General features: G+C 40.1%; 1 protein-coding gene across 3 annotated transcripts in view; it reads right to left on the bottom strand.

Moving 5' to 3' along the window:
* The window catches only part of LOC124595989 (ATP-dependent DNA helicase PIF1), a 104,352-nt gene that overhangs the window by 57,905 nt on the left and 21,591 nt on the right, over positions 1–24,856 (bottom strand). For all 3 annotated transcript variants that reach the window (XM_047134934.1, XM_047134932.1, XM_047134933.1), the window contains exons 2-4: positions 16,105–16,199; positions 11,561–12,108; positions 11,258–11,366 (exon numbers count right to left, since the gene is read on the bottom strand). In XM_047134934.1, the coding sequence (XP_046990890.1) occupies positions 11,258–11,366; positions 11,561–12,085 (634 nt within the window). In that variant the 5' untranslated portion in view covers positions 12,086–12,108; positions 16,105–16,199. The remainder of the gene's footprint in view (positions 1–11,257; positions 11,367–11,560; positions 12,109–16,104; positions 16,200–24,856) is intronic.

The following is a 24,856-nucleotide window of genomic DNA, read 5'->3' as shown; positions in this document are numbered from 1 at the left end:
GACAGTAGAATGTACAGAAATTGGTGCCCGATAATACATTGATCTATACAGACAATGAATTTACTGTGTGCATTTTTTTTCTGCTTGGAGGCAGATACTTTAATCCTGTCCACTATGCTGATATTTTTGCTGCTAATAAACAAACATAACGTCACCTTGCCTGGTGCAAGACTTTCAATGAAACATTTCTTTGGTGACATGTGTGCCAAATGTGCTGTTTTAATTTTCAAGCAACATTTCAGTTGACTCAAGGCTGATTAGGCATCCTTCAAGGCCTTTCCACCATAAAAACATCAAAGTGCACACCATAAGAAGCCTCAGGCTCTAGCTGCTGCTGTGAGTTATTTGGAGTTGCGTATAAGTTAAAGCTGGGAAACTGTTCACTGTTGCAGTAATGCCCAGACGTGTGAACAATAACAGGCAGACCATAAAAAGTGTTGTAGAAAGGTCAGAGGGGCGGAGGAGAGTAATGATTAGTCTTAAACTTTTTAAGAATGGCAGGGATGGTTCCCTTTGGGGAACACCTCCAACATGTAATTATGATAAAAACTGTTCACTGTGCTGTGTATATGAACAAAGGCTGAGCAAATGCTAATGGTTCTGCTGAAGCGGCTATGAAGAGGGCCTAAGCACAAAGCAGAACATATTAAGTGGAGACTACCGTCAATTATGTGCATTGCTACTTAAGCTGCTAATGGGATATTCTTACTATATGAATTCATATTTTATTTCATTAAGGACTGCTATTCAGTAAGAAGCTGTATCAACCAGTTATTTGAAATATAAATTTCAAGTGTAGCATAAATTATTACTGTGATTTCCGTGATCTTTTATGTTTAATAATCTTCAATTGACATTACACATCTGACCATAAACCATTTGATCACAGAGTCACCAGTATATTGGCTTGACTAGTCACTACAACATCAGGGTGTAAAGCACGTAGTGTACAGCTTGACTGAGATATCTACGAGCCAAGTTCTTAATCAACAGTTTCATACATTAACCCAAGGAAAGTTAAGTCTCAAATGGGGTCTCTCTTATCCAGTATGTGGACTTCAATTTATTTTGTTCTGAATTTACAAATAGAACCGGTGATCCAGATCCTGAAAGTCTAGGCAGTTTTGCATACAGGCTACAGGCTTAAAGAAATTCAGCAGCAGCAGCAGCAGCAGCAGCAGCAGCAGTAGTATACTAAGTTGATATTGATTTGAAGCAGTGCAAAAGGGAAGAAGACAATAACTTGAGGGAGTGCTGAATTCTGTGACATTGGCTTCAGCAGCAGAGACCCAACACTGCAGACGTCAGCTATTGCTTCAGTCACGGCTCCAGCTACAAGAGCTTCACTATCAGCATCAGCAGCATCTGCACTTTTTGGTGACAACAGCACAGCAGAGGCAGACATCATGACGAAAAAGGAAAGTATTGGCAACAAAACTGTCAATGTGTTTAGTTTTGTAGGCCTACCATCAGGAACGGATGATATCCTGTTCAGTCACTGAGACTAGTGTTTTGGAGAATAATAGTCAACTGGATAGCCCAAAGTCAGAGTGGGAAAGTTTAGATTTGGAAAATCCAGTTACTATGATGTTGGCAGATGATGGAGGCTTTATAGTTTAGTATGGGGGAAATGAAAATTGACCATTCAAATGAAATCTCAACAGTTAAAAATTATCAATTGTTAAAACTGAGCTAAATTTAAAAATAAATGACAAACATTATTTAAAAAGTTAGCTAAAAGGTGAAGTTTGGAAAATTAACACTGCTGTATAGGATATGACTGAAGGAATGTATTTGAGATTAGAAATGAAATGGACAAAATTACACACAAAGTAGGCTGTGCCACATGGATGAAAAAATCAATTATGTTAAAAAGTCATTGATCTAAACATAGAAAAGATGCATGATGAATTGAGAAGTTGCGTAGGCAACTGTTTGCTGAGGCAGAATGCAATTGTGGGTGAAACACAAGTAGCACTACAGAATGTGTGTGAAAAAACTGTAGTCTGCAATAGGGTCATTGGAAAAGGTCAGCAGGGTCTGGAGGATGTGCTTGAAATTAGCTGGGTTAGTGCCAGGTCAGGCCACCACTGTAATAAATGTGCCATGAAGTGGGCCGGGAGCTTCAAAATGTTTCGCTAACAATGGAAAGTACCATTCAATAAATTTTCTTGTAGCTTGTACAGGCAGTTTCACACTGGGAATGTCTGATGCAACAAAAATAAAACCTAGTGAAAAGACAGTAGGAGACACATAATCATGGGTAAATTTGCTGGATGATTTGTTTACCAGTTGCAAGGTATTTGAAAGTTCTTTTGTACATAAATTCTGAAGTGAGACAACAGAGGACACTCCAAAAAAATTTCTTAAACTGTCCAAGTCAGACCCCGAAGTATGACAATGACGGAATTTTGTGTACGCAAGTTGATGCACACAGCTTGACCAATGTGTCTCAATGCAATTAGAACACTCGAACAATGATTGCCAGAATCATTGCAATGGGACCTAGGTACATAGTCTAACATATGCAAAAAGCAAATTTTTGAGTTTTGTAAATAAACTGGATGAAGTGGTTAAATTTACACCACAGTTTCAACAACAGGCTAGGGAAAGGGAACGACATAAGAAATTTTAACCAGCACGAAAGGAATCAACCTACTCAACTTCACAGGAACAGCAGTAACAATGGAAACAATTATCGAAGGGGGAACATTCAGGAAAAATTTTATAAATCGCAATATGGAGCAAAGGTTTGAAGGACCAGCAATGCAAGAACATGACAACCACAACAGGAGACCAGAAAACTAGATTTTAGTGAATTGCAGATCTGGAGATGATAATCTAGACCAGTGTGGAAAAGGACAAGGTGGGCAGTGAATCTGAAAGGATAGAGAATTGAGGATTGTGATGCCACTGGATTAGGTGTGTGTGAGATGAGAATGATTTGAGATGATAAAAGTCTACAAGTGATTTTGAGTCATACCTGCAGAACATAGTACGAAATTATGGAGAAATTATTGAGCTGGACCCCAAAATTAATACCAAGTGATACATAAAGGAGGAAGCAGAATACAGTGCTAATAATTAGAGGTCATGTGGGAACATTTTAAAATCTCTTACCAAATTTGTGGAAGAATGGAGAGGACTGCTACGGTCGCAGGTTCAAATCCTGCCTCGGGCATGGTTGTGTGTGATGTCCTTAGGTTAGTTAGGTTTAAGTAGTTCTAAGTTCTAGGGGACTTATGACCTAAGATGTTGAGTCCCATAGTGCTCAGAGCCATTTGAGCCAAGAATGGAGAGTTTAAAGGTGGCAAGAGTGCATAATGGAAGGATAGAGGAGCTAAGCATGAGAGAAGCTTATGATGAATTGTTTATAAGAGATTGTGAAGCTGAAAAGATGCCCATGGTTAATGTCTATGATGTGAATATCAGGGCTCAGGTCTTTGAGCATGGGGCAAGAACAGGTCCTAATTTGGTGGAAATGGAGGGGCTCATTAGTTCTGAAGGAGTACTCTGTGGTAGCAAGGAAGATTTAGTATAAATAGAGATTTAATGGCAAATACTGTCTGTGAAGATGATGAAACAGAGATTTAACGGCAAATAATGCCTGAAGGTGATGTAGCATATGCCTCATCGGCTGGAGATAGCCAAGATGATAGCTCAGATGAATCAGATGTTTTGTTGAAGCAAGATAAGGGTGAGGTAAATAAATATATTTTATCTATATATGGTAAATCTACAGAGAGTGGAGGAAAAACTGGCACATAAAATTCTCATGTAGGAATCAAATCACTGGCTTTGCATGATGATTGGAGTACAAAATATTTAAATGATTACACAACAGAAGACTGGAGATTGCCTCAGTCAAAATCACGATATCATAAGGGTATGAGGGAATTTAAAAAGGCCAAGACAGGTAGGAGTGATGAAGCAGGGCTGAAGAAATTCGTTGATGAATAATTGGAAGGAAATAATGAGGCTGAAGATGGAGTGACAGACGAGATGAAAGCATTGGAAGTGAAGGAAAGTTGAAGAGAGAGAGAAAACGATCCATTAAGAGGAAAATGTTTGGAGAGAGAAGCAGTTAAAAAAATTTCAACCAATAATAGAGGCCGACATTTGTGACAAAGATATATGCGCTTCTGGATTCAGATAGTAACATGTCAACAGAGTCAGAAGTGCTTATAACCCAACATAGAGAAAAAGATGTAGTAATATTTATCACTGGTGTCAAAATCAGAATTGCCACTGGAAGACTGAGTAGACAAATAAAAAATGAGAAGTTTGAATTTAAGTGTGACAGTTAATGGTCTGATACAAGGTGTTTCATAGTGAAGAGATTAATTAAAGAAGTAGTAATAGGTAAGAATTTTTTATGAAAATGTGGGTCATCACTTAACTGCCATGAAAAGTGCTTTGCGTTTGAGATAAAAAAACACGAGGCATAAAGCAAAATTTGAAGATATGTTAACAAGGGAACAACATGTATCCCACACTGAAAAGATTGGCAGCTCGCATAGACAGAAGATGTTTTCAATCATTGAGGAGGAAGAACTGAGCAATTTGTTGCACCAAAATGGAGATGTCTCCTCATGCAAACCTGTAAGGGTGCCTGGGAGTGAGTATTCAATTTAGGTGAGAGTGCATGAACTCATTAAGCTAAAGGCATATCCAATTGCAACTGCCAATAGGGAAGCTGAAAAGGCCAGGCTAGAACAGAACGCAATGCTATGTTGTACAGCCGTGCAGAAATGATTACTGTAACCCTGTTGTCATAGTAAAGAAGAAGGATAACACTGTAAGAATAGTCTTTGACATGTGCAAATTGAATACGATCACTGTCAGAGAACGGAAACAACCAGGAAATGTGGTAGAACAGCTGCAAAATTTCCACAATGTAGAACTAATGTTGAGCGTAAACTTTATGTCGGGCTTCTAGCAGGTCACATCAGCAGAAGAAAGAAGATACTCAGCCTTTTCGTTTGAAGACCAAAGCTATAAGTTCAAGGTTATACCATTAAGGTTGACTATCTTAGTTGAGGTATTTGTTAGGGCACACTGCCAAGTGTTAGGAACTGAACTTAGTGCAAGTTGGTTGTATATGCCGACAACATATTAATTGCAACTAGTTCACGGCATAGACACTGTAGTAGGAGTTGCTTATGGCTTTGAGGCATGGGGGCATGACACTCAAGTGTCTACATTAAGTGTGTCATAGCAGAAAGTATTCCACGCACACACTTATAAATGAAGCAGTACACGGTTATTAGTATATCAAATTAATTTAATGTATTAACTTTGTTGACAGTATTTGAATGAAAATACAATAAACATACATCCTTTGCTGCATATAAGATGGTAGTCCATAAAGTTCCGTTTCTATTTCTATCCACGGCAGCGCTACAATCACATTTCCGAATATGCGTGGCAGTTACTCTGACTCAAGGAGAAGACATGTATGCCATTTTCAGATCGCTGCTGCTGACATGTGCTTTGTAGAGCTTCTTTATAATGTCAGCCGTAATTGAAAATGCCGCCATGTGTGAAATCAGATCTGCGATTCGTTTTCTAAATGCAAAGAAAGTTAAACCAAAGGAAATTCATCGGCAAATCTGAAGGTTTACGAGCAAAATGCTATGAGTGATTCAAAGGTTAGAAGATGGGCCAGACTGTTCAATGAAGGACGTGATCAAGTGCACGATGAAGAATGAAGTGGACACCCGTCTGTGGTTACTGATTAACTGGTTCACACAATTGAAGAGAAGATTAAGCACAACCGAAAATTTACACTTAGTGCCCTTGCTATCGAAGTTCTGCAAATCTCACACTTACTGATTCATAAAATTATTACTGAAAAACTGAAATTTCGAAAACTTTGCTCACATCGGGTACCCAAAATTCTTATTGAACACAAAAAACAACGGCTGGGCAGTGCACTTCAGTTTCCGACACGCTACAATGAAGAAGACGATGGTTTTCTTTCTCTGATGGTCAAATGGGATGAAACTTGGGTATCGTATGACACCCCTGAAACAAAATGGCAATCAATGGAATGGAGGCACACTTCATCCCCAATGAAGGTTAAGCCTAAGCAAATATTGACACCTTGGAAAGTCATGTGCACAGTTTTTTGGGACAGAAAAGGCATTTTGCTGATGCATTTCTTACCATGAGGCCAAACAATAAGTGCACATGATTACTGCGAGACCAAGAAATTGTGCCATGCAATACAGAACAAGCACAGAGGATTATTGTGAAAAGATGGTGTTTTTTTTCCACAATAATGCCTGACCTCACAAAGCAAATGTGAAAACAACTCTTATGGGAATTTCACTGGGAGGCGTTTGATCATCCTCCGTACAGCCCTGACCTCACTTCTAGTGACCATCTCTTCTTACACCTAAAATCTGTCCTTGGTGGTCAACACTTCAACAATGATGATGAGCTGAAAGAACATGTTACCACATGGTTGAATACACAGGCGGCAGCCTTCTGTGAAGAAGGCATACAAAAACTTGTGCCACTCTATGACAAGTGCCTACAAAATTTTCGAAGCTATGTAGAAAAGTAGTTTAACAGTTGTAGATTTTTGTACAATAAATATTTTTTCTGTATCTGTACACATTTGTTTTATACTACCAAACAGAACTTTGTGGACATACCTCTTATCACAGCTCTATGTTTAGAGGAATAACAAATAGTGTCGGTATGCACAGTATCAAATAACATGTCATGTAACATATGTAAATTAATTGTAAAATTGTTAGTGTAGGAATCATGGTCCAGTTCCACAATTCCATTTCCATTCCATTTCAACTGCACATGGTGTAGTAAAGTGCTGAAGAAATACGTTATGTCATGAGGAGCTACTTGAAATCCCACTGGTTAAAATTTGGTGATGCGGTGTATATGGTGGTGGGAGATGCTCTTGAGAGCTACTGAAATGCAAGCACAAAAATTCCGTTTCAGCCTTGAAAGAAAGAGAGAGAGAGAGAGAGAGAGAGAGAGAGAGAGAGAGAGAGAGAGAGGGGTGTTACTGCCATACACCACACTTGCTAGGTGGTAGCCTTTAAATCGGCCGCGGTTCGTTAATATATGTCGGACCTGCGTGTCACCACTATCAGTGATTGCAGACCGAGCGCCGCCACACGGCAGGTCTAGTCTAGAGAGACTCCCTAGCACTCGCCCCAGTTGTACAGCCGACTTTGCTAGCGATGGTTCACTGACTACAGATGCTCTCATTTGCATAGACGAGTGTAGCATAGCCTTCAGCTACGTCATTTGCTACGACCTAGCAAGGCGCCATATTCAGTTACTATTGATATTGTGAATCATGTACAGTCATGAGCGACTTTATCATAAATGGACTAAAGTTAAGTATGAAACTAGCTACGTCCGCTTTCTGAATTCTAATTCCTTATGTTCCAGACCTCACGTCAGTATAGTTCTTTCCTCCTCACGCCAACATGTGCTTTTCGGCCTCCTCTAGTAACACGGTGTTGGCTCTTCTGCCAACACTACAGAGAGAGAGAGAGAGAGAGAGAGAGAGAGAGAGAGAGAGAGAGGGGGGGTGATTCTTTTTATTATTTTTTATAATGTGAGTGGATGTTCAGTTACAACCGTAGGAGACTTGTCTTTTTGTGATCAGGACTGCAGTCAAGCAACATATTCTGAACAGAGACTTGCATCAGCGACTTCACCTGCTGGAGCATGGGACTGTATTTCATCATACGTGGACTTTGGTTAATACATCTGAGAATGGAAATGAGCGTATGGCGTCATTGGCTGGGATGCCCCTTACGGGACAGGTCCAGCTGCCTTGGTGCAGGTCTTATTACATTTGACCCCACATTGGGCGACCTGCACACCAGATAGGGATGAAATGATGATGAAGACAACACAACACCCAGTCCCTGAGCGGAGAAAATCCCTGACCCAGCCAGGAATCAAACCCGGGCCCCTTAGGACGGCAGTCTGTCACGCTGACCATTCAGCTATCGAGTGGACACCAGAGAATGGGGTTACAAGAACTGGTGTAAAAACATATTTATTTAATAATTGAGAGTATTAATTGAGTCTACCATTACTTGTGTGCTGCTAGTTAAGTCACAAACGGGAATTATTACTAGATGAACTCATATTTCATTTTGTTAATGACCACTATTCAGTAAAAAGCTGTATCTTGCTGAATAAACCAGTTATTTACAATACAGGGAGAGTCAAAAGTCCTTGGACACCTTCATAAGTTGGAAGATTAAAGGGAAAATTGAAATGTGACGACGGGAACATAGGTTTGACTTAGGGTTGCAACTTCTGGAGTTAATGTCGTTCATGGCTGCCATCTTGAAATCCGCCATTTTGGATTCAATTCATTTTTTTTTTTTTTTTTTTTTAATGGGAAGGGGGGGTGTATTACACATCAAACAACACTCACTTGAGCTCTGGAATTGACTGGTGTAATTTATTTTTGTCTAACTTGTACAGTTTATAAGTTATTAATTTTCAAAGTTACCTTGATACCGACTCGCGTCTCTCTTTGTTCCAGGTGATCTAAAATGGGTCTGACACGTGAATAGAAATTTGAAATCATCATTTTATCAGGGGAACGCTGCTATCGAACAATAGCAGCTGACTACAACTGACGGCACCCAGACAGAGAACCGGTATCGCACAACACGGTGGCTCACGTGATCACCAAATTCCAGGAATGGGCTCTGTTCACGATAGGGCACGTAGTGGGCGACCAAGGACTGCCACCAATGAGGAAACTGCAACTGCGGTTGTTGCATTGCTTGTGAAAAGTTCTAAACGAAGTACCCGTCGTGTGGCCCTAGCATATGGAATAAGCCAAACCTCCATTGTCCAGATATTGCACACCAATAAGTGGCATCCTTACAAGTTGCAGGTGCAATATCGACTCAGGATGACCCTGATCGCTGGTTGAAGTTCTGCCTGTGGGCTACTGAACAACACGAACTGGATCCTTCGTTTGCCAAGTGCATACTGTTCAGCGAATAGGCGTATTTCACTTTGAACAAGGAGGTTAATCGACATAATTGTTGATACTGGAGTGACGCAAATCTGAACTGGGTTGCCCAAATTCGAGAACATAGTCCAACAAAGGTGATGGTGTGGTGTGGCATATGGAACACCCGCATCATTGGGCCATTTTTCATTTACAACACCTTAATTGCACCACAGTATCTGACGCTGCTGCAGGACCTTGTGTTCCCTTCCACAACATTTTCCCATCTTATTTTCAGCACAATGGAGCCCCTCCACACTATGGCATTGGTGTCTGAATGGTTGGAGGAACAACTGCCGGGGAAGTGGATTGGTCGCTGAGGTCCTGTGGAGTGGCCGCCCAGATCTCCTGACTTAACGCCCCTTGATTTTTATCTATGGGGACATCTTAAGAAGATAGTGTATGCTAAGAGCATCCGTGATTTGAGACACCTGGAGAAATGCATACAACATGCCTGTGACCAAATTGCTGGAGACACTCTCCTCCGTGTGCAGTCAGAGTGGTTGCAGCGACTACAGTTGTTCATTGCACGGGATGGACAACACATAGAACACGTGTTGTAGCAGTCGGTATGAAGGTAATTTCCCAACTTTGAACATTAATAACGTCTAAATTGTACAAGATAGACAAAAACAAATTACACCACTCAATTCCAGAGCTCAAGCGAGTGTTATCTGATGTGTCATACACCCCCTTCCCATTTTAAAAAAATGAATTGAATCCAAAATGGCGGATTTCAAGATGGCGGCCATGAATGACATTCACTCCAAAAGTTGCGGCTCCACATCAAACCTATGTTTCAATCATCACATTTCAATTTTCCCTTTAATCTTCCAACTTATGAAGATGTCCATTGACTCACCCTGTATAAATCTCGAGTGTAGCATACATTACTACTGTGATTTGCATGATCTTTTATGTTTAATGATCTTTAACTCACATTACATGTCTGGTCTCAGACCATTTGACCACAGGATCAGGAGTGCAGTGGACTGACAGATCACTACCGTATCAGGATTGAAAGCAGACTGTGTACGGCTCGACCCTGAGACATTTACAAGCCAAGCTTCTAACAAACAGTCATACATTAACCCAAGGAAGGTGGGTTGGGTTGATTTGGGGGGAAGAGACCAAACAGTGAGGTCATCTGTCTCATCAGATTAGGGAAGAATTCTCTGCCCAAACTCTTTGCCTTTACAAATGTCTGCTTGTGTCTGTGTATGTGCGGATGGATGTGTGTGTGTGTGTGTGTGCGCGCGCGCGCGAGCGTGTATACCCGTCCTTTTCCCCCCCTAAAGTAAGTCTTTCCGCTCCCGGGATTGGAATGACTCCTTACCCTCTCCCTTAAAACCCACATCCTTTCGTCTTTCCCTCTCCTTCTCTCTTTCCTGATGAGGCAACAGTTTGTTGCGAAAGCTTGAATTTTGTGTGTATGTTTGTGTGTGTTTGTGTGTCTGTCGACCTGCCAGTACTTTCATTTGGTAAGTCACATCATCTTTGTTTTTATATATATTAAAAGATGATGTGACTTACCAAACGAAAGCGCTGGCACACACATGCACACACACACACACACACACACACACACACACACACACACACACAAGCAGACATTTCATATTTTTCCCACGTGGAATGTTTCCCTCTATTATATTCCTGTTGTAATCAGTATGTTGCTGTCTTTCTCCATCCTTTTCTACTGCGTCAAACATGTGTGTATTGTATAAATAACCTACAAATACATCAGCAGTCTGGTACCATGTTTGTGTTGTAAAGAATGTACGGAATGAAAGAAAGAGCGGGCAAAACCCAGTAATGGCACATAACACTCTCTTCTTGAACAGCAATTAATAGAATGACCAAGCCTAGCACCCATCTCAAACAGATCAGTTCTAAGTTTCACTTATTCCCATTGCACCAGATGGATTTAGTATTTAACCCACAGCATAGTCAAAAAGTCTGGTGATCACATAACTTTACGCTGCCACATCCCTTGCCAACTGAATACTGACAATGGAAGGTGCTTCCACAACCAGGGACTGAACCAACCCCAAAAACCAGCTTAAGCATTACTACATTACATGTTGAAGAATAGCCAACAGCATAAATTCTGCAGCTATAACCCTGAACGGTACTTCCATAAATAAAAGTTATGGTAATAACACATCCAAAATTGTATTATAAACAGTGGCATAAGTGGGTTTCATGCACTGTCTGTTCCTGAAAACTGACCTGTAAAAAATATGTTTTGGCCCTTAAGAGCTGCTTCTAACACCTGCTTTTGCTCATCTGTTAAAGGACAGGGGTCTAGACCTGAGGCTATCCGAATTTTCTTGGTGCCCTAAAAAAATAAATAAAACAGAGCACTAGCAAAAACAATATCTCTGGTGCAGTTTGTGTAATATCGTCTTAACATGTTTTACAGCACATTTTAACCATGTGTCTTACTTCCTAGACATTTTATAATCCTTACAGTGTGACTGTATATTAGAAATATATTCAGCAATAATGCATTTCTCTTCAAATGATACTAACCATTACTTGCATTGTTTGCAATGGCCTCTTCTTCCCAGTTGGTGGTGTAGTTACAGTATTCGGTAAGCTTACTTTTGCCTTTGCTTTATTTACCTCTTGCAGAGTAACTGGACTTATTTCTTGAATTATTTTATCTTTTGCAGACAGTAACCTAGATTTAATGGGAACCTTGGTAGAAGCAGTATCTGCACTTAATTTTATAAATACGGTCTTCAGGAACGTCAGAAGGTTTACCGGTGGTGCATTTGAAATCAATAAAATTAATTTTTGAAGTTGAAAATTTATTGATGCTTTCCCTTCTGCCATAAATTTCTTGTGAACTGTTATCCCTTTCAATTGGAACCTGTTGTTAACGGAAGTTCCTTTTTCTGTCAGGATTTCAAGAAATATTTCCCTGAACTCATTTCTGATGAGCCTTAAAATGACATTCTTAAGAGCAGATTTTCTCACAACACAATTCTGTGAATTCAGCCATTCCAGCGTAACTGAACAAGACAGTGTAGGGCACTCCGCGGCATTTGTCATGTTGCTTTGTAAACCTGGAACAACTGTACATAACTTCTTAGTAGAAAAACAACAGAATGATTAAAAATTTGAAATCTGATCTTAACTTATATAAAGTGCTATACTCACCAGTAACAGAAACAAGACTAAATAAACATTTTTACAACAGACGCAGAAAGATCCACTTCTTTGGAACTAGGCATTTTCCTTTGATAGTGAAGATGAATTGGAGAAAGAAAGGCAAAAATATTTGGCAGACATACAATGTCATTGCGTAAGTATGGATTTGAACCACTGTCCTCCCAAATACGAGTCCAGATACTTACCACCACACCACCTCACTTGGTCCCAAGAGGCAACTTTGTACAAGATATAAACATAGCACACAAAATTTTGCATGAGAGCTATAATTTTAGTTCTGGTAGGCCAGTCTTGGACTGACTGGTGGTCTAAGAGTTGTATTTTTGATTAATAAACAAAATGTCTTCTGTCCCAGGTTCGAAGCCCACCACCACTTAAATTTTGAATAAAAGTTATCAGCAATGGTGGCCAAAGACTTCTGGAATAAGAAGTCACTCCCATTCTACCAACAGCCTTTGTCAAACAGGACAGAGGAGGGGACAGAGGTTCAGGGCACATCCTTGCCCTTGGGGTGGTAAATCGCCCCTGAAGGCTGAAGAATCAGCAATGACAATGGCATTACGATGCAGAATAAAATAGAAACCACTGCAATAAATACAAAACGTGTACCCATAGGACATGTGGCCTGTAATTGAGAAAGTGTCATGATCTCTGCACGGGCAAAACATTCTGGACTAGTCGTCCATTTGGAGCTTTGGGAGGGGACTGCCATTGAATAATCAATGAAAGGAAAAGGATAATGTTCTATGAGTCAGGGCATAGAATGTCAGAAGTTTGAACATGGTAGGAAAACTAGAAAATGTGAAAAGGAAATTCTAAGGCTCAATATAAATATAGTGGGTGTCAGTGAAGTGAAATATAAAGCCAACAGGGATTCCTGGCCAGATGAGTACAAAGTATCATCGACAGCAGTATAAAATATTACAATGCAGTGCCAGCCACTGCATACCGAACTTCATGCGTGCAGTGTGTGCGACTCACCCGGGGCCAAGGCCCGACTTCTCACTCAGATTTGCTTAGTCCTCTTCTAAAATATCCAGAATAGTGCGAATTTCATTTAGCATTGCAGTGTGGCATTTTTCAGTCAGCACAACTCTGAGTTCAGCAGGACTGTGATGTCAGCACAGCTTATCCTTCAGTGTTTGTTCATGGTATGAAGGATGTTCACAAGTCCAGTGGCTGTATGCACAAAAAGGGGCAGTCTTGCAATCTTGGCATCACAATCCTTTAAGATGAATGGGAATGACTGAAGAGAGGGATGAGAATTCCCAATTCATCTATGCGATGAAAGAATTTAAAGATTTAGCTGACAATGAAAGAGCAAAAAATTACAGTGATCGATAGATGGGATTTATTGAAATCACGTGCATTATTCCATTGTCAGTCACAGCTGTTTTCAAGGGAACTGAACAACGAGTACAGAAACTTCATATATTACTGCAAAGTAAGTTGGTTAAAGGTATACTTGGGAAAGGGCAGGAGTTACAGGAAGATTTGAGTCAGATTACATCAAGGCCAGACAGAGATTCCAAAATCAAATATAGGTTTGTAAGACACACCAAGGAAGCAAATATAGACTCAGATCACAATTTAACTGCGATAAAGAGAGGGCTGAAGTTTAAGGGACTAGTTGGGATACAGAAGTACTAAGGAATTAAGAGATACACTTAAAGTTCTCTGAGGCTATAGATAGTGTGATAACGAATAGCTCAGTAGGCAGTTCAGTTGAAGAGGAATGGACATCTCTAAAAAGGGCAATCACAGAAATTGCAAAGGAAAACACAGGCACAATAAAGGTAATTGTGAAGAAACCATGGGTAACAGAAGGGCTACGTCAATTGATCGATGAAAGAAGGGAGTACAAAATTTTTCAGGGAAATTCAAGAGTACAGAAATACGCTTAATTTAGAAATGAAATAAAGAGGAAACGCAAGGAAGCTAAGGTGAAATGGCTGCAGGAAAAATGGGAAGAAATAAAAAAAAATGTATGGTTATCAGAACGATTGGCTCAGCATATAGAAAAGTCAAAACAAACTCCAGTGAAATTAAAAGCACAGGTGATAACATTAAGAGTGCAATGAGAATTCCTTGGTTAAATGCAGAGGGGAAAGCAGGTAAGTGGTAAGAGTACACTGAAGGCCTCTGAGGAGGAAGACTTGTATGGAGAGAGACATGATAGAAGAAGAAACAGGAGTCAGTAGGGAAGAGAGAAGAATCTGAATTTAAAAGAGCTTTGGAAGACGTAAGATTAAACACAGCAGAAGGGATAGATAACATTTCATCAGAATTACTAAAATCATTGGGAGGAGTGGCAATAAAACAACTATTCATGTTGGTGTGCAGAAGTTATGTAACTGGCGATATATCATCAGACTTTTGGAAAAATGTCATCCACAATTCTCTAGACTGGAAGAACTGACAAGTCTGAGAATTATCGCACATCAGCTTAACAGCTCATGTTGCTGACAAGAACAATATACAAAAGAATGGAAAAGAAAACTGAGGGTATGTTAGATGACGATCAGTTTGGCTTTAGGAAAAGAAATTCGATGTTTGATTTGTCGGACTAGAAAAAGCGTTCAACAATGTCAAATGGCGCAACATGTTTGAAATTCTGAGTAAAATAGGGGTAAGGTATAGGGAGGGAGGGAGAGAGGGAGGGAGGGAGTAAATATACAAAATGTACAAGGGCCAAGAGGGAACAATAGGAATGGAAGACAAATAATGAAGTGCTCTGATTAAAAAGGATGTAAGGCAGGAGTGTTGTCTTTCACCCCTACTGTTTAATCTACACATCGAAGAAGCAATGACAGAAATAAAATAGGTTCAAGAGAAGTTAAAATTCAGGGTGAAAGGATATTGATAAGATTTGCTGATGGCATCACTATCCTCAGTGAAAGTTAAGAATAAGTACAGTATGTGTTGAATGAAATGAGCAGTCTATGGAGTACAGACACTAGATTGAGAGTAAATCGAAGAAAGACTGAAGTAATGAGGGGTAGAAAAAATGAGAACAACAAAATTAACATCATAATTATTTATCACATAGTAGATGAAATTAAGGAATTTTGCTACCTAGGTACAAAATAACCCATGACGGACAGATCAAGGAGGACATAAAAAAGAAGACTAGAACTCTTATTCCTCATCCTGCACTAGCTTCCACAATATGGGCTTTTTGAAGTTTTCACTCTGCAATACTGCATTTTGTGCACTACATATTGCACTTTTTAGTAAGTAACTCAATATTAATCTTACCTAAACCAATTGCTCCAACATACTGAAGTTGCTGTCTCTTCTGTCTGTCCTGCCTACTGGTAACGTCTATAGCTTCCACTCTGATTTTGGTTGGAGGAACCATGGGACACCCCCCCCCCCCCCCCCGACGCCAAATAAATTTAAGAACACACAATAACTAAAATAGATGCTAGAGTATAATTTGAACTCAGATCCACCTAGTCTTACATGTTCTCTCCCCACACTCTTTGTATTCTACACCGTTTACTGTTAACATGCCCCTGCTCTTCAGTCATCCCCTATCTTTGAATTGCATTTTTATTTCTGCACACTATTAACACCCCTTGCATACCACTTGCCCTTTAAGGCCACTTGTTAGAATTATTTTATGACAACAGTGTAAAATACAATGTGTACATAACAGCAACTCATCCCTCAAGGTAAAGTTATGAAACAGATTTGAGTCTCTGTTATACATTCAATGATTACAAATTATCTTCATTGTAGTAACAGTATACTATTTCAACAATCTCACTTCCCATCTAATTTCCCCCCCCCCCCCTGACAAAACTGCTATCAAATGTAGTACATTTCTGCCTAGCACTTTAAAAATACACTAAAAGCAATACACTGAAATACAAAAAATGTAAAATTATACTTACTGTTAAAATGGTTGGTAAAAGAAATTCAGCACTGCTCTCTTGCCAAGAAACAGCTCTTCACCAGTCTGTCATGTATAGTATATTGCTGTAACACACTGGAAAAGAAAAGATTCCAAACTTTACCCCTTGATGAATTGAAAACTGACTTCTACTACAAGTTTTAGATTTGCAGATCCATCATGTGTCACTCTGACTAATAACACTACAATAATTGGTTGGTTGCATATTAAGGGAGTAAACAGTGGGGTTATTAGTATCTCTGTCGAACAATGGTTCAATTCAATTCATTGCCATTAATTTTAAATCAGTTATTTGGAAACTGTCAAAAGGTCATAAATATTCAACACTTGATAACATACAATGTTTTACATTATATATATCATTACGAGAATGAAAACTCTTCTATCTTAACACAAAAAGGTGACTATGTCCTAGGCAGAATTAGGGATGTCAAACAAGGGAACTAGCTTTTTGATCTGTCTGGCAGCTTCAGCTTCAAAGACTTTTAAATAAAAACATCTCGACACACACTTACTTTTCACTTTTTAGTATTAGTACCCGTGTCATGTAATATAATACAGGGGTTGGAACTTTAATAGTGGCAACAATTTATTTACAGCTCTTACAAAATAGATACTTGTTTCAAAGTTTTATGGACAAAGTAGTCACCAGCATAGTGTATAACCCATTGCCAGCAATGTGGAAGTCACAGGATACTCTTAGAGCAGTGCCAGTTGCGTTGACAGTTCGAGCGGTCCGGTCTATTGCCCAACGAATTTGTAGCAATTCTGAAGCGAATGCGAAGTGTTTCCTTCAGTTTAGAAATTGAGTTGAACTCACGAGGGCTTAAGTCAGGGGAGTGCAGTAGGTGGTATAGCAATTAGCAGCCCCATCAGTCAAACGAATCAGTACCATCTTGCACTGTACATTCTTGAGCACTGTCCTGCAAAATGATGGTCAGGTACTGCAGAAAGTGTCATCATTTCTGTCTCTAAGCTGGGTGTAGGTTGTGTTCATTTTCATACCAGACGTATTTCAGTACTATGTGGATTACTTCACACTTTTTTTTTGTTTAGACTCAACTGCCATTTTTTGCACCATACAGATATCTTGTCTAAATCATTCTGCAATTTGTTTTAATCACTAATGACTTTACAAGATGGTAAATGACAGCATCATCTGCAAACAATCCAAGAGGGCTGCTCAGGTTGTCTCCTAAATCATTTATGTAGATCAGGAGCAGCAGAGGGCCTATAACATTTCCTTGGGAAATGCCAGATATTACTTCTGCTTTTCTCGACTTTCCGTCAGTTCCTACAAGTTGTGACCTTTCTAACAGAAACTCACAAATCCAGTCACACAACTGAGGCAATGCTCTACAGGCACAAAAGTTGATTAGAAGCAGCTTGTGAGGAACAGTGTCAAAAGCCTTCTGGAAATCTAAAAATATGGAATCAACTTGACGTACAGGTTGGTTGCACTCATTGCTAAGTGATGATAAAGTGCTAGTTTTGTTTCACAAGAATGATATTTTCCGACTCCACGCTGACTGTTTGCAAATAAATCACTTTCTTCAAGGTAATTCATTATGTTCGAACAAAGTATATGTTCCAAAACCATACGGAAAAATCAGTATTACTGATATGGGTCTCTCACTCTAATCACTCTCATTTCCTTTCTTGGGTGTTGCTTTGACTTTTGCAATTTTCCAGTCTAAAGACCTAAAGGTACAATTCTTTCAATAAGCAAGTGATTGCATACGATTGCTAGGTATGGAGCTACTGAATCGGCAAACTCTGAAAAGAATATGATCAGCATACAACCTGCACCAAAGGCCTTGCCTTTATTATACACCAAGGAATCTACTTTTAAGTTACTCATGTTGGCGGTTGTTCTAGATTCAAATTCTGAAGTATTTACATCTTCTCTGGTGAAGGGTTTTTGGAAAACTGTGTTTAGTAACTCTGTTTTAGTGGCACTGTCATCAGTGACATCACCATTATTATCAAGCAGTGAAAGTATTGAGCGTGTACTTTATATATAACCAGAATCTCTTTGGATTTTCTGCCAGATTTTGAGACAGAGTTTCATTATGGAAGCTATTACAAACATCTTGCATTGAAGTTCACACCAAATTTCGAGCTTTGGTGAAACTGGGCGAATCTTGAGCATTGTGCATTCTCTTCAATTTGGTTTGCTTCCTTTGTTGCTTCTGCAACAGTGTTCTAACCTGTTTTGTATACCATGGGGGATCAGGGCCATCTCTTACTAATTTATTTGATATACACCTCTCGATTGCTGTCTACACTATTTCTCTTAATTCAAACCACATATGGTCTACGCTAACATAGTCAGATCGGGAGGAGTGGAGACAGTCTCTTAGAAAGATGTATATACACATATGAAACGACCATATTACATAGATGAACTTACTTAAAAGCTTACTATATTGCTAACTGAACAACTTACACAATGAACAACATATCGAAAACATACATCTTGTTATTATCTATTATCTTAAAATTCTTGTAATTTTTTAATTCAGGTATGCAATAACGGAAACTGAAAATTAAGTAATCATTGCTAGCAAACCTCAAGTGAACAATTTTGGTGCAAAATGTTGCAACAATCAATTCGAATGAAGTATGAGTGTGATTGGCTGAAGTAAGCAGAACAACTGCGAAACAATGTCTACACAACAAAATACTGCCAGCTTTTCAGTCCAGTCCCGTACAAAAATTGACAAACTTAAGCTTGTTTTGCCCAAAAATAAATTTCAACAAGACACACAATAGTTTCTTTAACAAGACTTAGTAAATTATTTTCTACTGGTTAGAAATAAGATGACCTTTTTCTGACACTTATTTTTATATAAATTTTTGGGTTACTTTAATTTTCTGCATTGTCATCAATAAAGCTTTAAATCTTCATCAAACAGCAAATAATTTTGTGCAGTGCTGCGCATTATCCTGGTTTTATGCATGCATTGTTTTGCATGTCCAAAGCTTTTTCAATGATTTTAAGCCACTGGTGAACAAAACATTTAATGTGTGAAGAATAAAATGATAATCAACTGTACTATCCAGTTCTTTTTTTTAAATTATATCCAAGTGCAGCACTTTAAAAAATGGTTCAAATGGCTCTGAGCTCTAAGGAACGTAGCATCTGAGGTCATTATTCCCCTAGAACTTAGAACCACTTAAACCTAACCAACCTAAGGACATCAGACACAACCATGCCCGAGGCACGATTCGAACCTGCAACCATAGCGGTCACACGGCTCCAGACTGAAGCGCCTAGAACTGCTTGGCCACACCGGCCAGACACAACACTTAAAATGCAACACATTTCTACAAAAAACAATTTCTTGTGCAAATGCATGATTTTTCACATGTAAAACCTAAATGATGAAAGATTTTTGCAAATGCTTCTTATAATTACGATAAGGATATATTTTTTAATATCATCTGTATCATCTGAAAGACTCAGCACACGCGATTCGCGTAGAACCAGATTTTACGCGTGTTTTACATACAACTTTAGACCACTGTATCATGGCAAATAAAGCTTTCAGAAAACAACAGCATAACCATTAATTACATTCACCTGTTTAACTTCTTACAAAATTTGAACCAAGTCATGCAAGTCCGAAAAACAGAACTGGTGCGTTTCAAAAATCTCCCAGAAAAACGTGTTTTTTGTATGCACGATAAAAGCAATCAAGATTTTTTTCAGTTAAAACTTGTCTTAGACTGAGCGTTGCCACACTACTCTACATTGTCCACACTGACACGTGCATGCCTCAGTAATCCTCAAGTCTATGCATACCCATGTGGGTGGCCATTGCATTTTTTTATATTTCTTAATTTATAATGCACATGTATTTTAAAGTTTCTATTAATTATATTTATTTCTTATCATTCTCTATGATCGAGGAAACAGTTCCTGTGATCTATTGACATTATTGTGATACTTTGGGTGTCAGCTTAATCTTATAGACAAACTTGATCAGTTGTCTATTATATATTTAATGTACAATCATATTACAGTAGTCTGTAGATCACAGTCTATTTGTCTGCGTTGTCTCTCTATCTGAAAAAATAGATGGATTGGTTCAGAACGTAGGTCAGAGCAAATGAGGAGTTTCACAGGGTGCATCTGTAGCCAAAGAAATCACAGTTGCATCTAGCCTCTACCAACCCAATTAAAGGCAAAGAGAATTAAGGAGACAGGAATGCTTTCTAGCTAGGCAATTCACAATGGTAAAAGTAAAAAGGCTAAATTCATAATGGACACTAGTTTGACCATCAATTACAAAACAAGGTGAGAGATTAATCAGGTCAACAAGGGAGAGATGTGTAGTGGTTATTAAAAAATAAAAAGAGAAGAAAAGAAAAGAACAAAAATGTGGGAAGAAATGGTGAATAAAAAGGGGTTTTTAAAATCGTTAATGACTGTGAAAAAAGGGAAAGAATGAAATGCAAATCGGACTTCGTATCACAGAAAAGTTATCGGACTTCGTGATTTGGAAAAGCTATTGTTGGGGTGGTCCTTGTGGCATTTCTGAGCATAAGTCAAACCAATTTCCACTACAAAAATTATTTGAAAAAGAAAACAGAGAATAACAAATGTGACTAACAGGGGGAAATGGCGTAGATAAGAGTTCATCCTTTACCATGTTAACATGTCTTCTTTCGTGCGGCGTCCAGGTCTTCAAAAATCTCATACTTCATTTCTGCGTGAAACGTCTGCTCCAAAATCTTGCAATCGTCCAGGAATCACTAATTTATACAAATTAAAATCATCTTGATACTGAATGCAATTTAATTTACTTTGCTACTTCCATCCCATGAATTTCATAACTTCCACAATACGTCTACACATTAATAAGTTTTTTCGTCTTAATCAGACCAAGACCAGCTAATAAGTTTTTTACGTCTGAATTCAGCTTCGGCTCTCCATAGACAAAAAAGAAACGGATAGAAAAAAAAAAAATAAGAGTTACAATTTTAGTATTTTCTCTGCCGTCGAGTGCTCATACCGCTGCGAAGGTATAATTTATGTCCGAGGGAACGACTGTAGCGCAGCAAAATTCAAAGTCCCGCTACAGATGCCAGACGAGTGTGCTCCGCCTTCAATTCATTACAGAGAGGAAAACTAACCACTGCATCAAAGGCAATTAAAACAGAGTAAAAGAGGGATGAGTGAGGAAGCTGGCAAAGGAGACACATCCAAGGGACTCGGACCTCGCCTGCAGCAGGAGAAACCCAAAACAACTCCTGCTAATCCTAAAAGTAGTTTAAAATGTATATTTGATGATAAAAATCGCTTGCATGGAGACAATCACTTGCATGGAGGCAATGGAGAGGGGTTCAGCTATCCACAAGTCATTCACTAACATTGATGGAAAAGAATCCAGGAGATGATGCTTAGCATGGAGAGTCAGGAGAGGGACATTTCAACACAATCGAGGTATTGTCTGTAAGGACACACAATCACAACAATTGTTATGATGGACAAAAAGTAAAACACAGTCAACAGGCCATGTGTCATTCGCCAAAGCAGCCGAGAACTCTGATGGCAAACATACATTAGGATGTAAGAGGTTAAAAAAGGGCATTCAGTCGGGAAATGGCAAACTGTCAAGAGTTGATGACAATGAGCAGAAAGTGGTGGGGGATCATCACGTAACAAATGGCAATGGCTAAAATTACAGTGTGCAAGACACATCCTAGCTAAAATGATCTCCTTGCAGTAAGAGGGCCAAGAGGAAGTTGGCCAAGCTGCTGTATGAAGCCAAGGTGGTAATGGGTTCACACCCATCAGGAAAGTGGCAGGTACCAGAAGGCAGCAAAGAAGAGGGATGTCCTCCATACTGGTGGTCAGAGAAGTCATCAAAGAACAGGGAGTAGGTAGGGTGACAAATTTGGTTCGGTTTTGTTTTGTTTTACTTTGCTTTGGGGTGCAAAAAAACAACTGGGGTCATACGCACCCAAGCAAAAACTATAGAACACGGAGACAGAAAGGAATTAAACAACTATAAGTCAGTCCCAACTGACATAAGTGAGGACAGCTAAAAACAGGAATGTGGAGAAAGGGCCAAAAAAGACACCATACAGAAATGAAGGTCCAAAAACTAAAAATTACATGGCCTTCGCCATATTGCTTTGGCGGATAAAAAGTAAAACGTGGTCGTAAGCCCACGCATCATTTGCTAAAATGGCCAATAACTGAGATGGCAGACCCAAGCAGCAACGTAAACAGTTCCTCTGTGAGAGGCTTAATAAGCCGAAGCTTATTCCTGTGAAGGGAGGACTATTGGTGATGCCAAAAGGACACCACCTCCTGACAGACGGCAACACAGAGATCGTCGGAGGGAATGTAGGAACTAGTGGGCTGAGATATGAGGAATGCAGCCTTGGCAGCAGCCTCATTTCCTGCTAGACAGACATGACCAGGAACCCACATAAACATCACAGTGGCTCCACCAAGAGAGAGCAAGTGACAGCTTTCCTGGACCTGCAGCACTAAGGGATGGGCGGTGTGCAGCACACAGACTTTGAAGGGCACTGAGTGAGTCTGAGCAGAGGACACAATTGAAAAGTCTGTATCGCCAGATGTACTCCATGGCTTGATACAGGGTGAAGAGCTTGGCTGTAAATACTGAGCAGTGTGCTGGAAGCTGATATCTAAAGACACAGCCGACCCCGCCGTCAGTCCGAGAGCCATTAGTGGCCGTCAGTCCGAGAGCTATCAGTGTATATAAAGGTACTATCGCAAAGGTTGTGAAACTGAAGGCGAGGCTGGAGTAGTGTCCTTAGGAAGCAAATGAAGGCCAAGACAGTGAAGGGTTCACACCCACCAGGAAAGCTGCAGGTAGTGCTGAGTTAAGCCGCCACAACAAGTGCCGGAAGCGGACTCCATGAGGTAACAGAGAAGAGGGACACGCCCCATACTGACGATCAAGGAAATCATGGAAGAAGGCGGCATAGGATGGGTGGCCACACATGGCAGACAAATGGCATCCATACCTGCCAAGGAGAAAGTCACAGCGGCAAGACAGTGGTAGTTCCACAGCTTCAGCATACATACTCTCAACCGGGCTACTGTAAGAGGTGGCCAAATGGATACCACAATGGTGGATAGTGTTGAGACAGTGTAAGAGGGATGGATGTGAAGACGCATAAAGAAAGCACCAATAATCAAGTTTTGAATGGACAAGGGACTGGTACAAATGGAGGAGAGTGGTTCGATCGGTACCCCAGGAAGTATGATTAAGGACACGTACAACACTGAGGAACCGCGTACAGTAGGCTGCCACATAAAGACATGTGGGTGGACCAAGAGTGTTTCCAGTCGAGCATGAGCCCCAGAGATTTCATAGTTTCAATGAGCGGAAGGGCAACAGGACCAAGATGTAAAGACAGTGTGGGAAACAAATTGCGCCAGCAGAAATTCATACAGACTGTTTTGTCTGTGGAAAAACGAAAGCCATTGTCAATGCTCCAGGAGTAAAGACGATCAAGACATCGCTGAAGGCGCTGCTCAGTGAGACAGGTCCGCGGAGAACTCCAACAGATTGCAAAATAGTCAACGAAAAGAGTGTCGGAGATGCCTGGCAGTGGTTAGTAAATTGCGAGACTCCAGCCACCATACCAACCGGGCACGACTCATGTTCCATCACCTTGAAAATGCAGCTGGTGAGAGAAATGGGGCAGTAGCTAGAATGAAGGTGTTTGTCCTCACCTGGCTTAGGTATAGGTATGACAGTGACTTCACACACCAGTGCCTGGGAAATGCGCCCTCTGCCCAGATGCGATTGTGCGTATGTAGAAGAAAGGGCTTGCCTGCAAGAAAAAGGTGCTGCAACATCTGTATGTGAACATCGTCTGGGGCTGGGGCGGAGGATCGGGATAAAGCGAGAGCATGATCTAGCTCCCTCATACTAAAGGTGGCATTGCAGCACTCACTGTTCTGAGAAGAGAAAGGTATTGTCCAAGCCTCCTCAACTCTCTTCCAATGGAGGAAGGCAGGATGATAGTGGGAAGAGCTCTGAATCTCCAAAAAATGGCAGCCCAACGTGTTTCAGATAACAATGGGTCCACTATGATATTGTCTACTACTGTCAGGCCTGAAATTGGTCAATGGATCTTCGTCCCAGAGAGCCGTCGGAGGTTGACCCACATGACGGAAGAGGGAGTGGAACTGTTAAAAGAACTAATTAATGAAATCCAGCTAGTTTTTTTGCTATACAAAATAATGCAAAGACACTGTGCATGCAACTGTTTATAATGAAAGCAGTTTGCCACTGTAGGATGACTGTTAAGAATGCATAGAGCACATCTCCGTGCATGAATTGCGTGTCTCAGTCCACCAAGAATCTGGGACTCAGCGTGGTAAAGAGGAAGTGCAAGGAATGGAACGTTCTGCAGCTAAGGATAACTTTTGTGAGATATTCCACTTCATCATTACAACTGAGGAAATCTTGTTCTTCGAAGGTTGCCAGTGAGGAATAGAGCTACCAGTGAGGAATAAAGCTGCCCGTTAGCCTTAGTGAGCTGGTACTTGGGTGTGCAGGCAGGTGGGGTAGGAGTCAGCAAACGGATAGTACACGCAAAATGGTCGCTCAAGTAGGTGTCAGAAAAAAACAGACCACTCATGATGATGAGCAAGCTGGGCAGTGCAGAAGTATAGGTCCAAATGGGAATAGATGTGTGAAGAGTCAGAAAGGAAAGTGGATGCTCCAGTGTTA

Source organism: Schistocerca americana, chromosome 2, assembly GCF_021461395.2.
Source record: "Schistocerca americana isolate TAMUIC-IGC-003095 chromosome 2, iqSchAmer2.1, whole genome shotgun sequence".
Lineage (NCBI taxonomy): Eukaryota > Metazoa > Arthropoda > Insecta > Orthoptera > Acrididae > Schistocerca > Schistocerca americana.
This window is presented reverse-complemented; position numbering and strand designations above follow the sequence as displayed.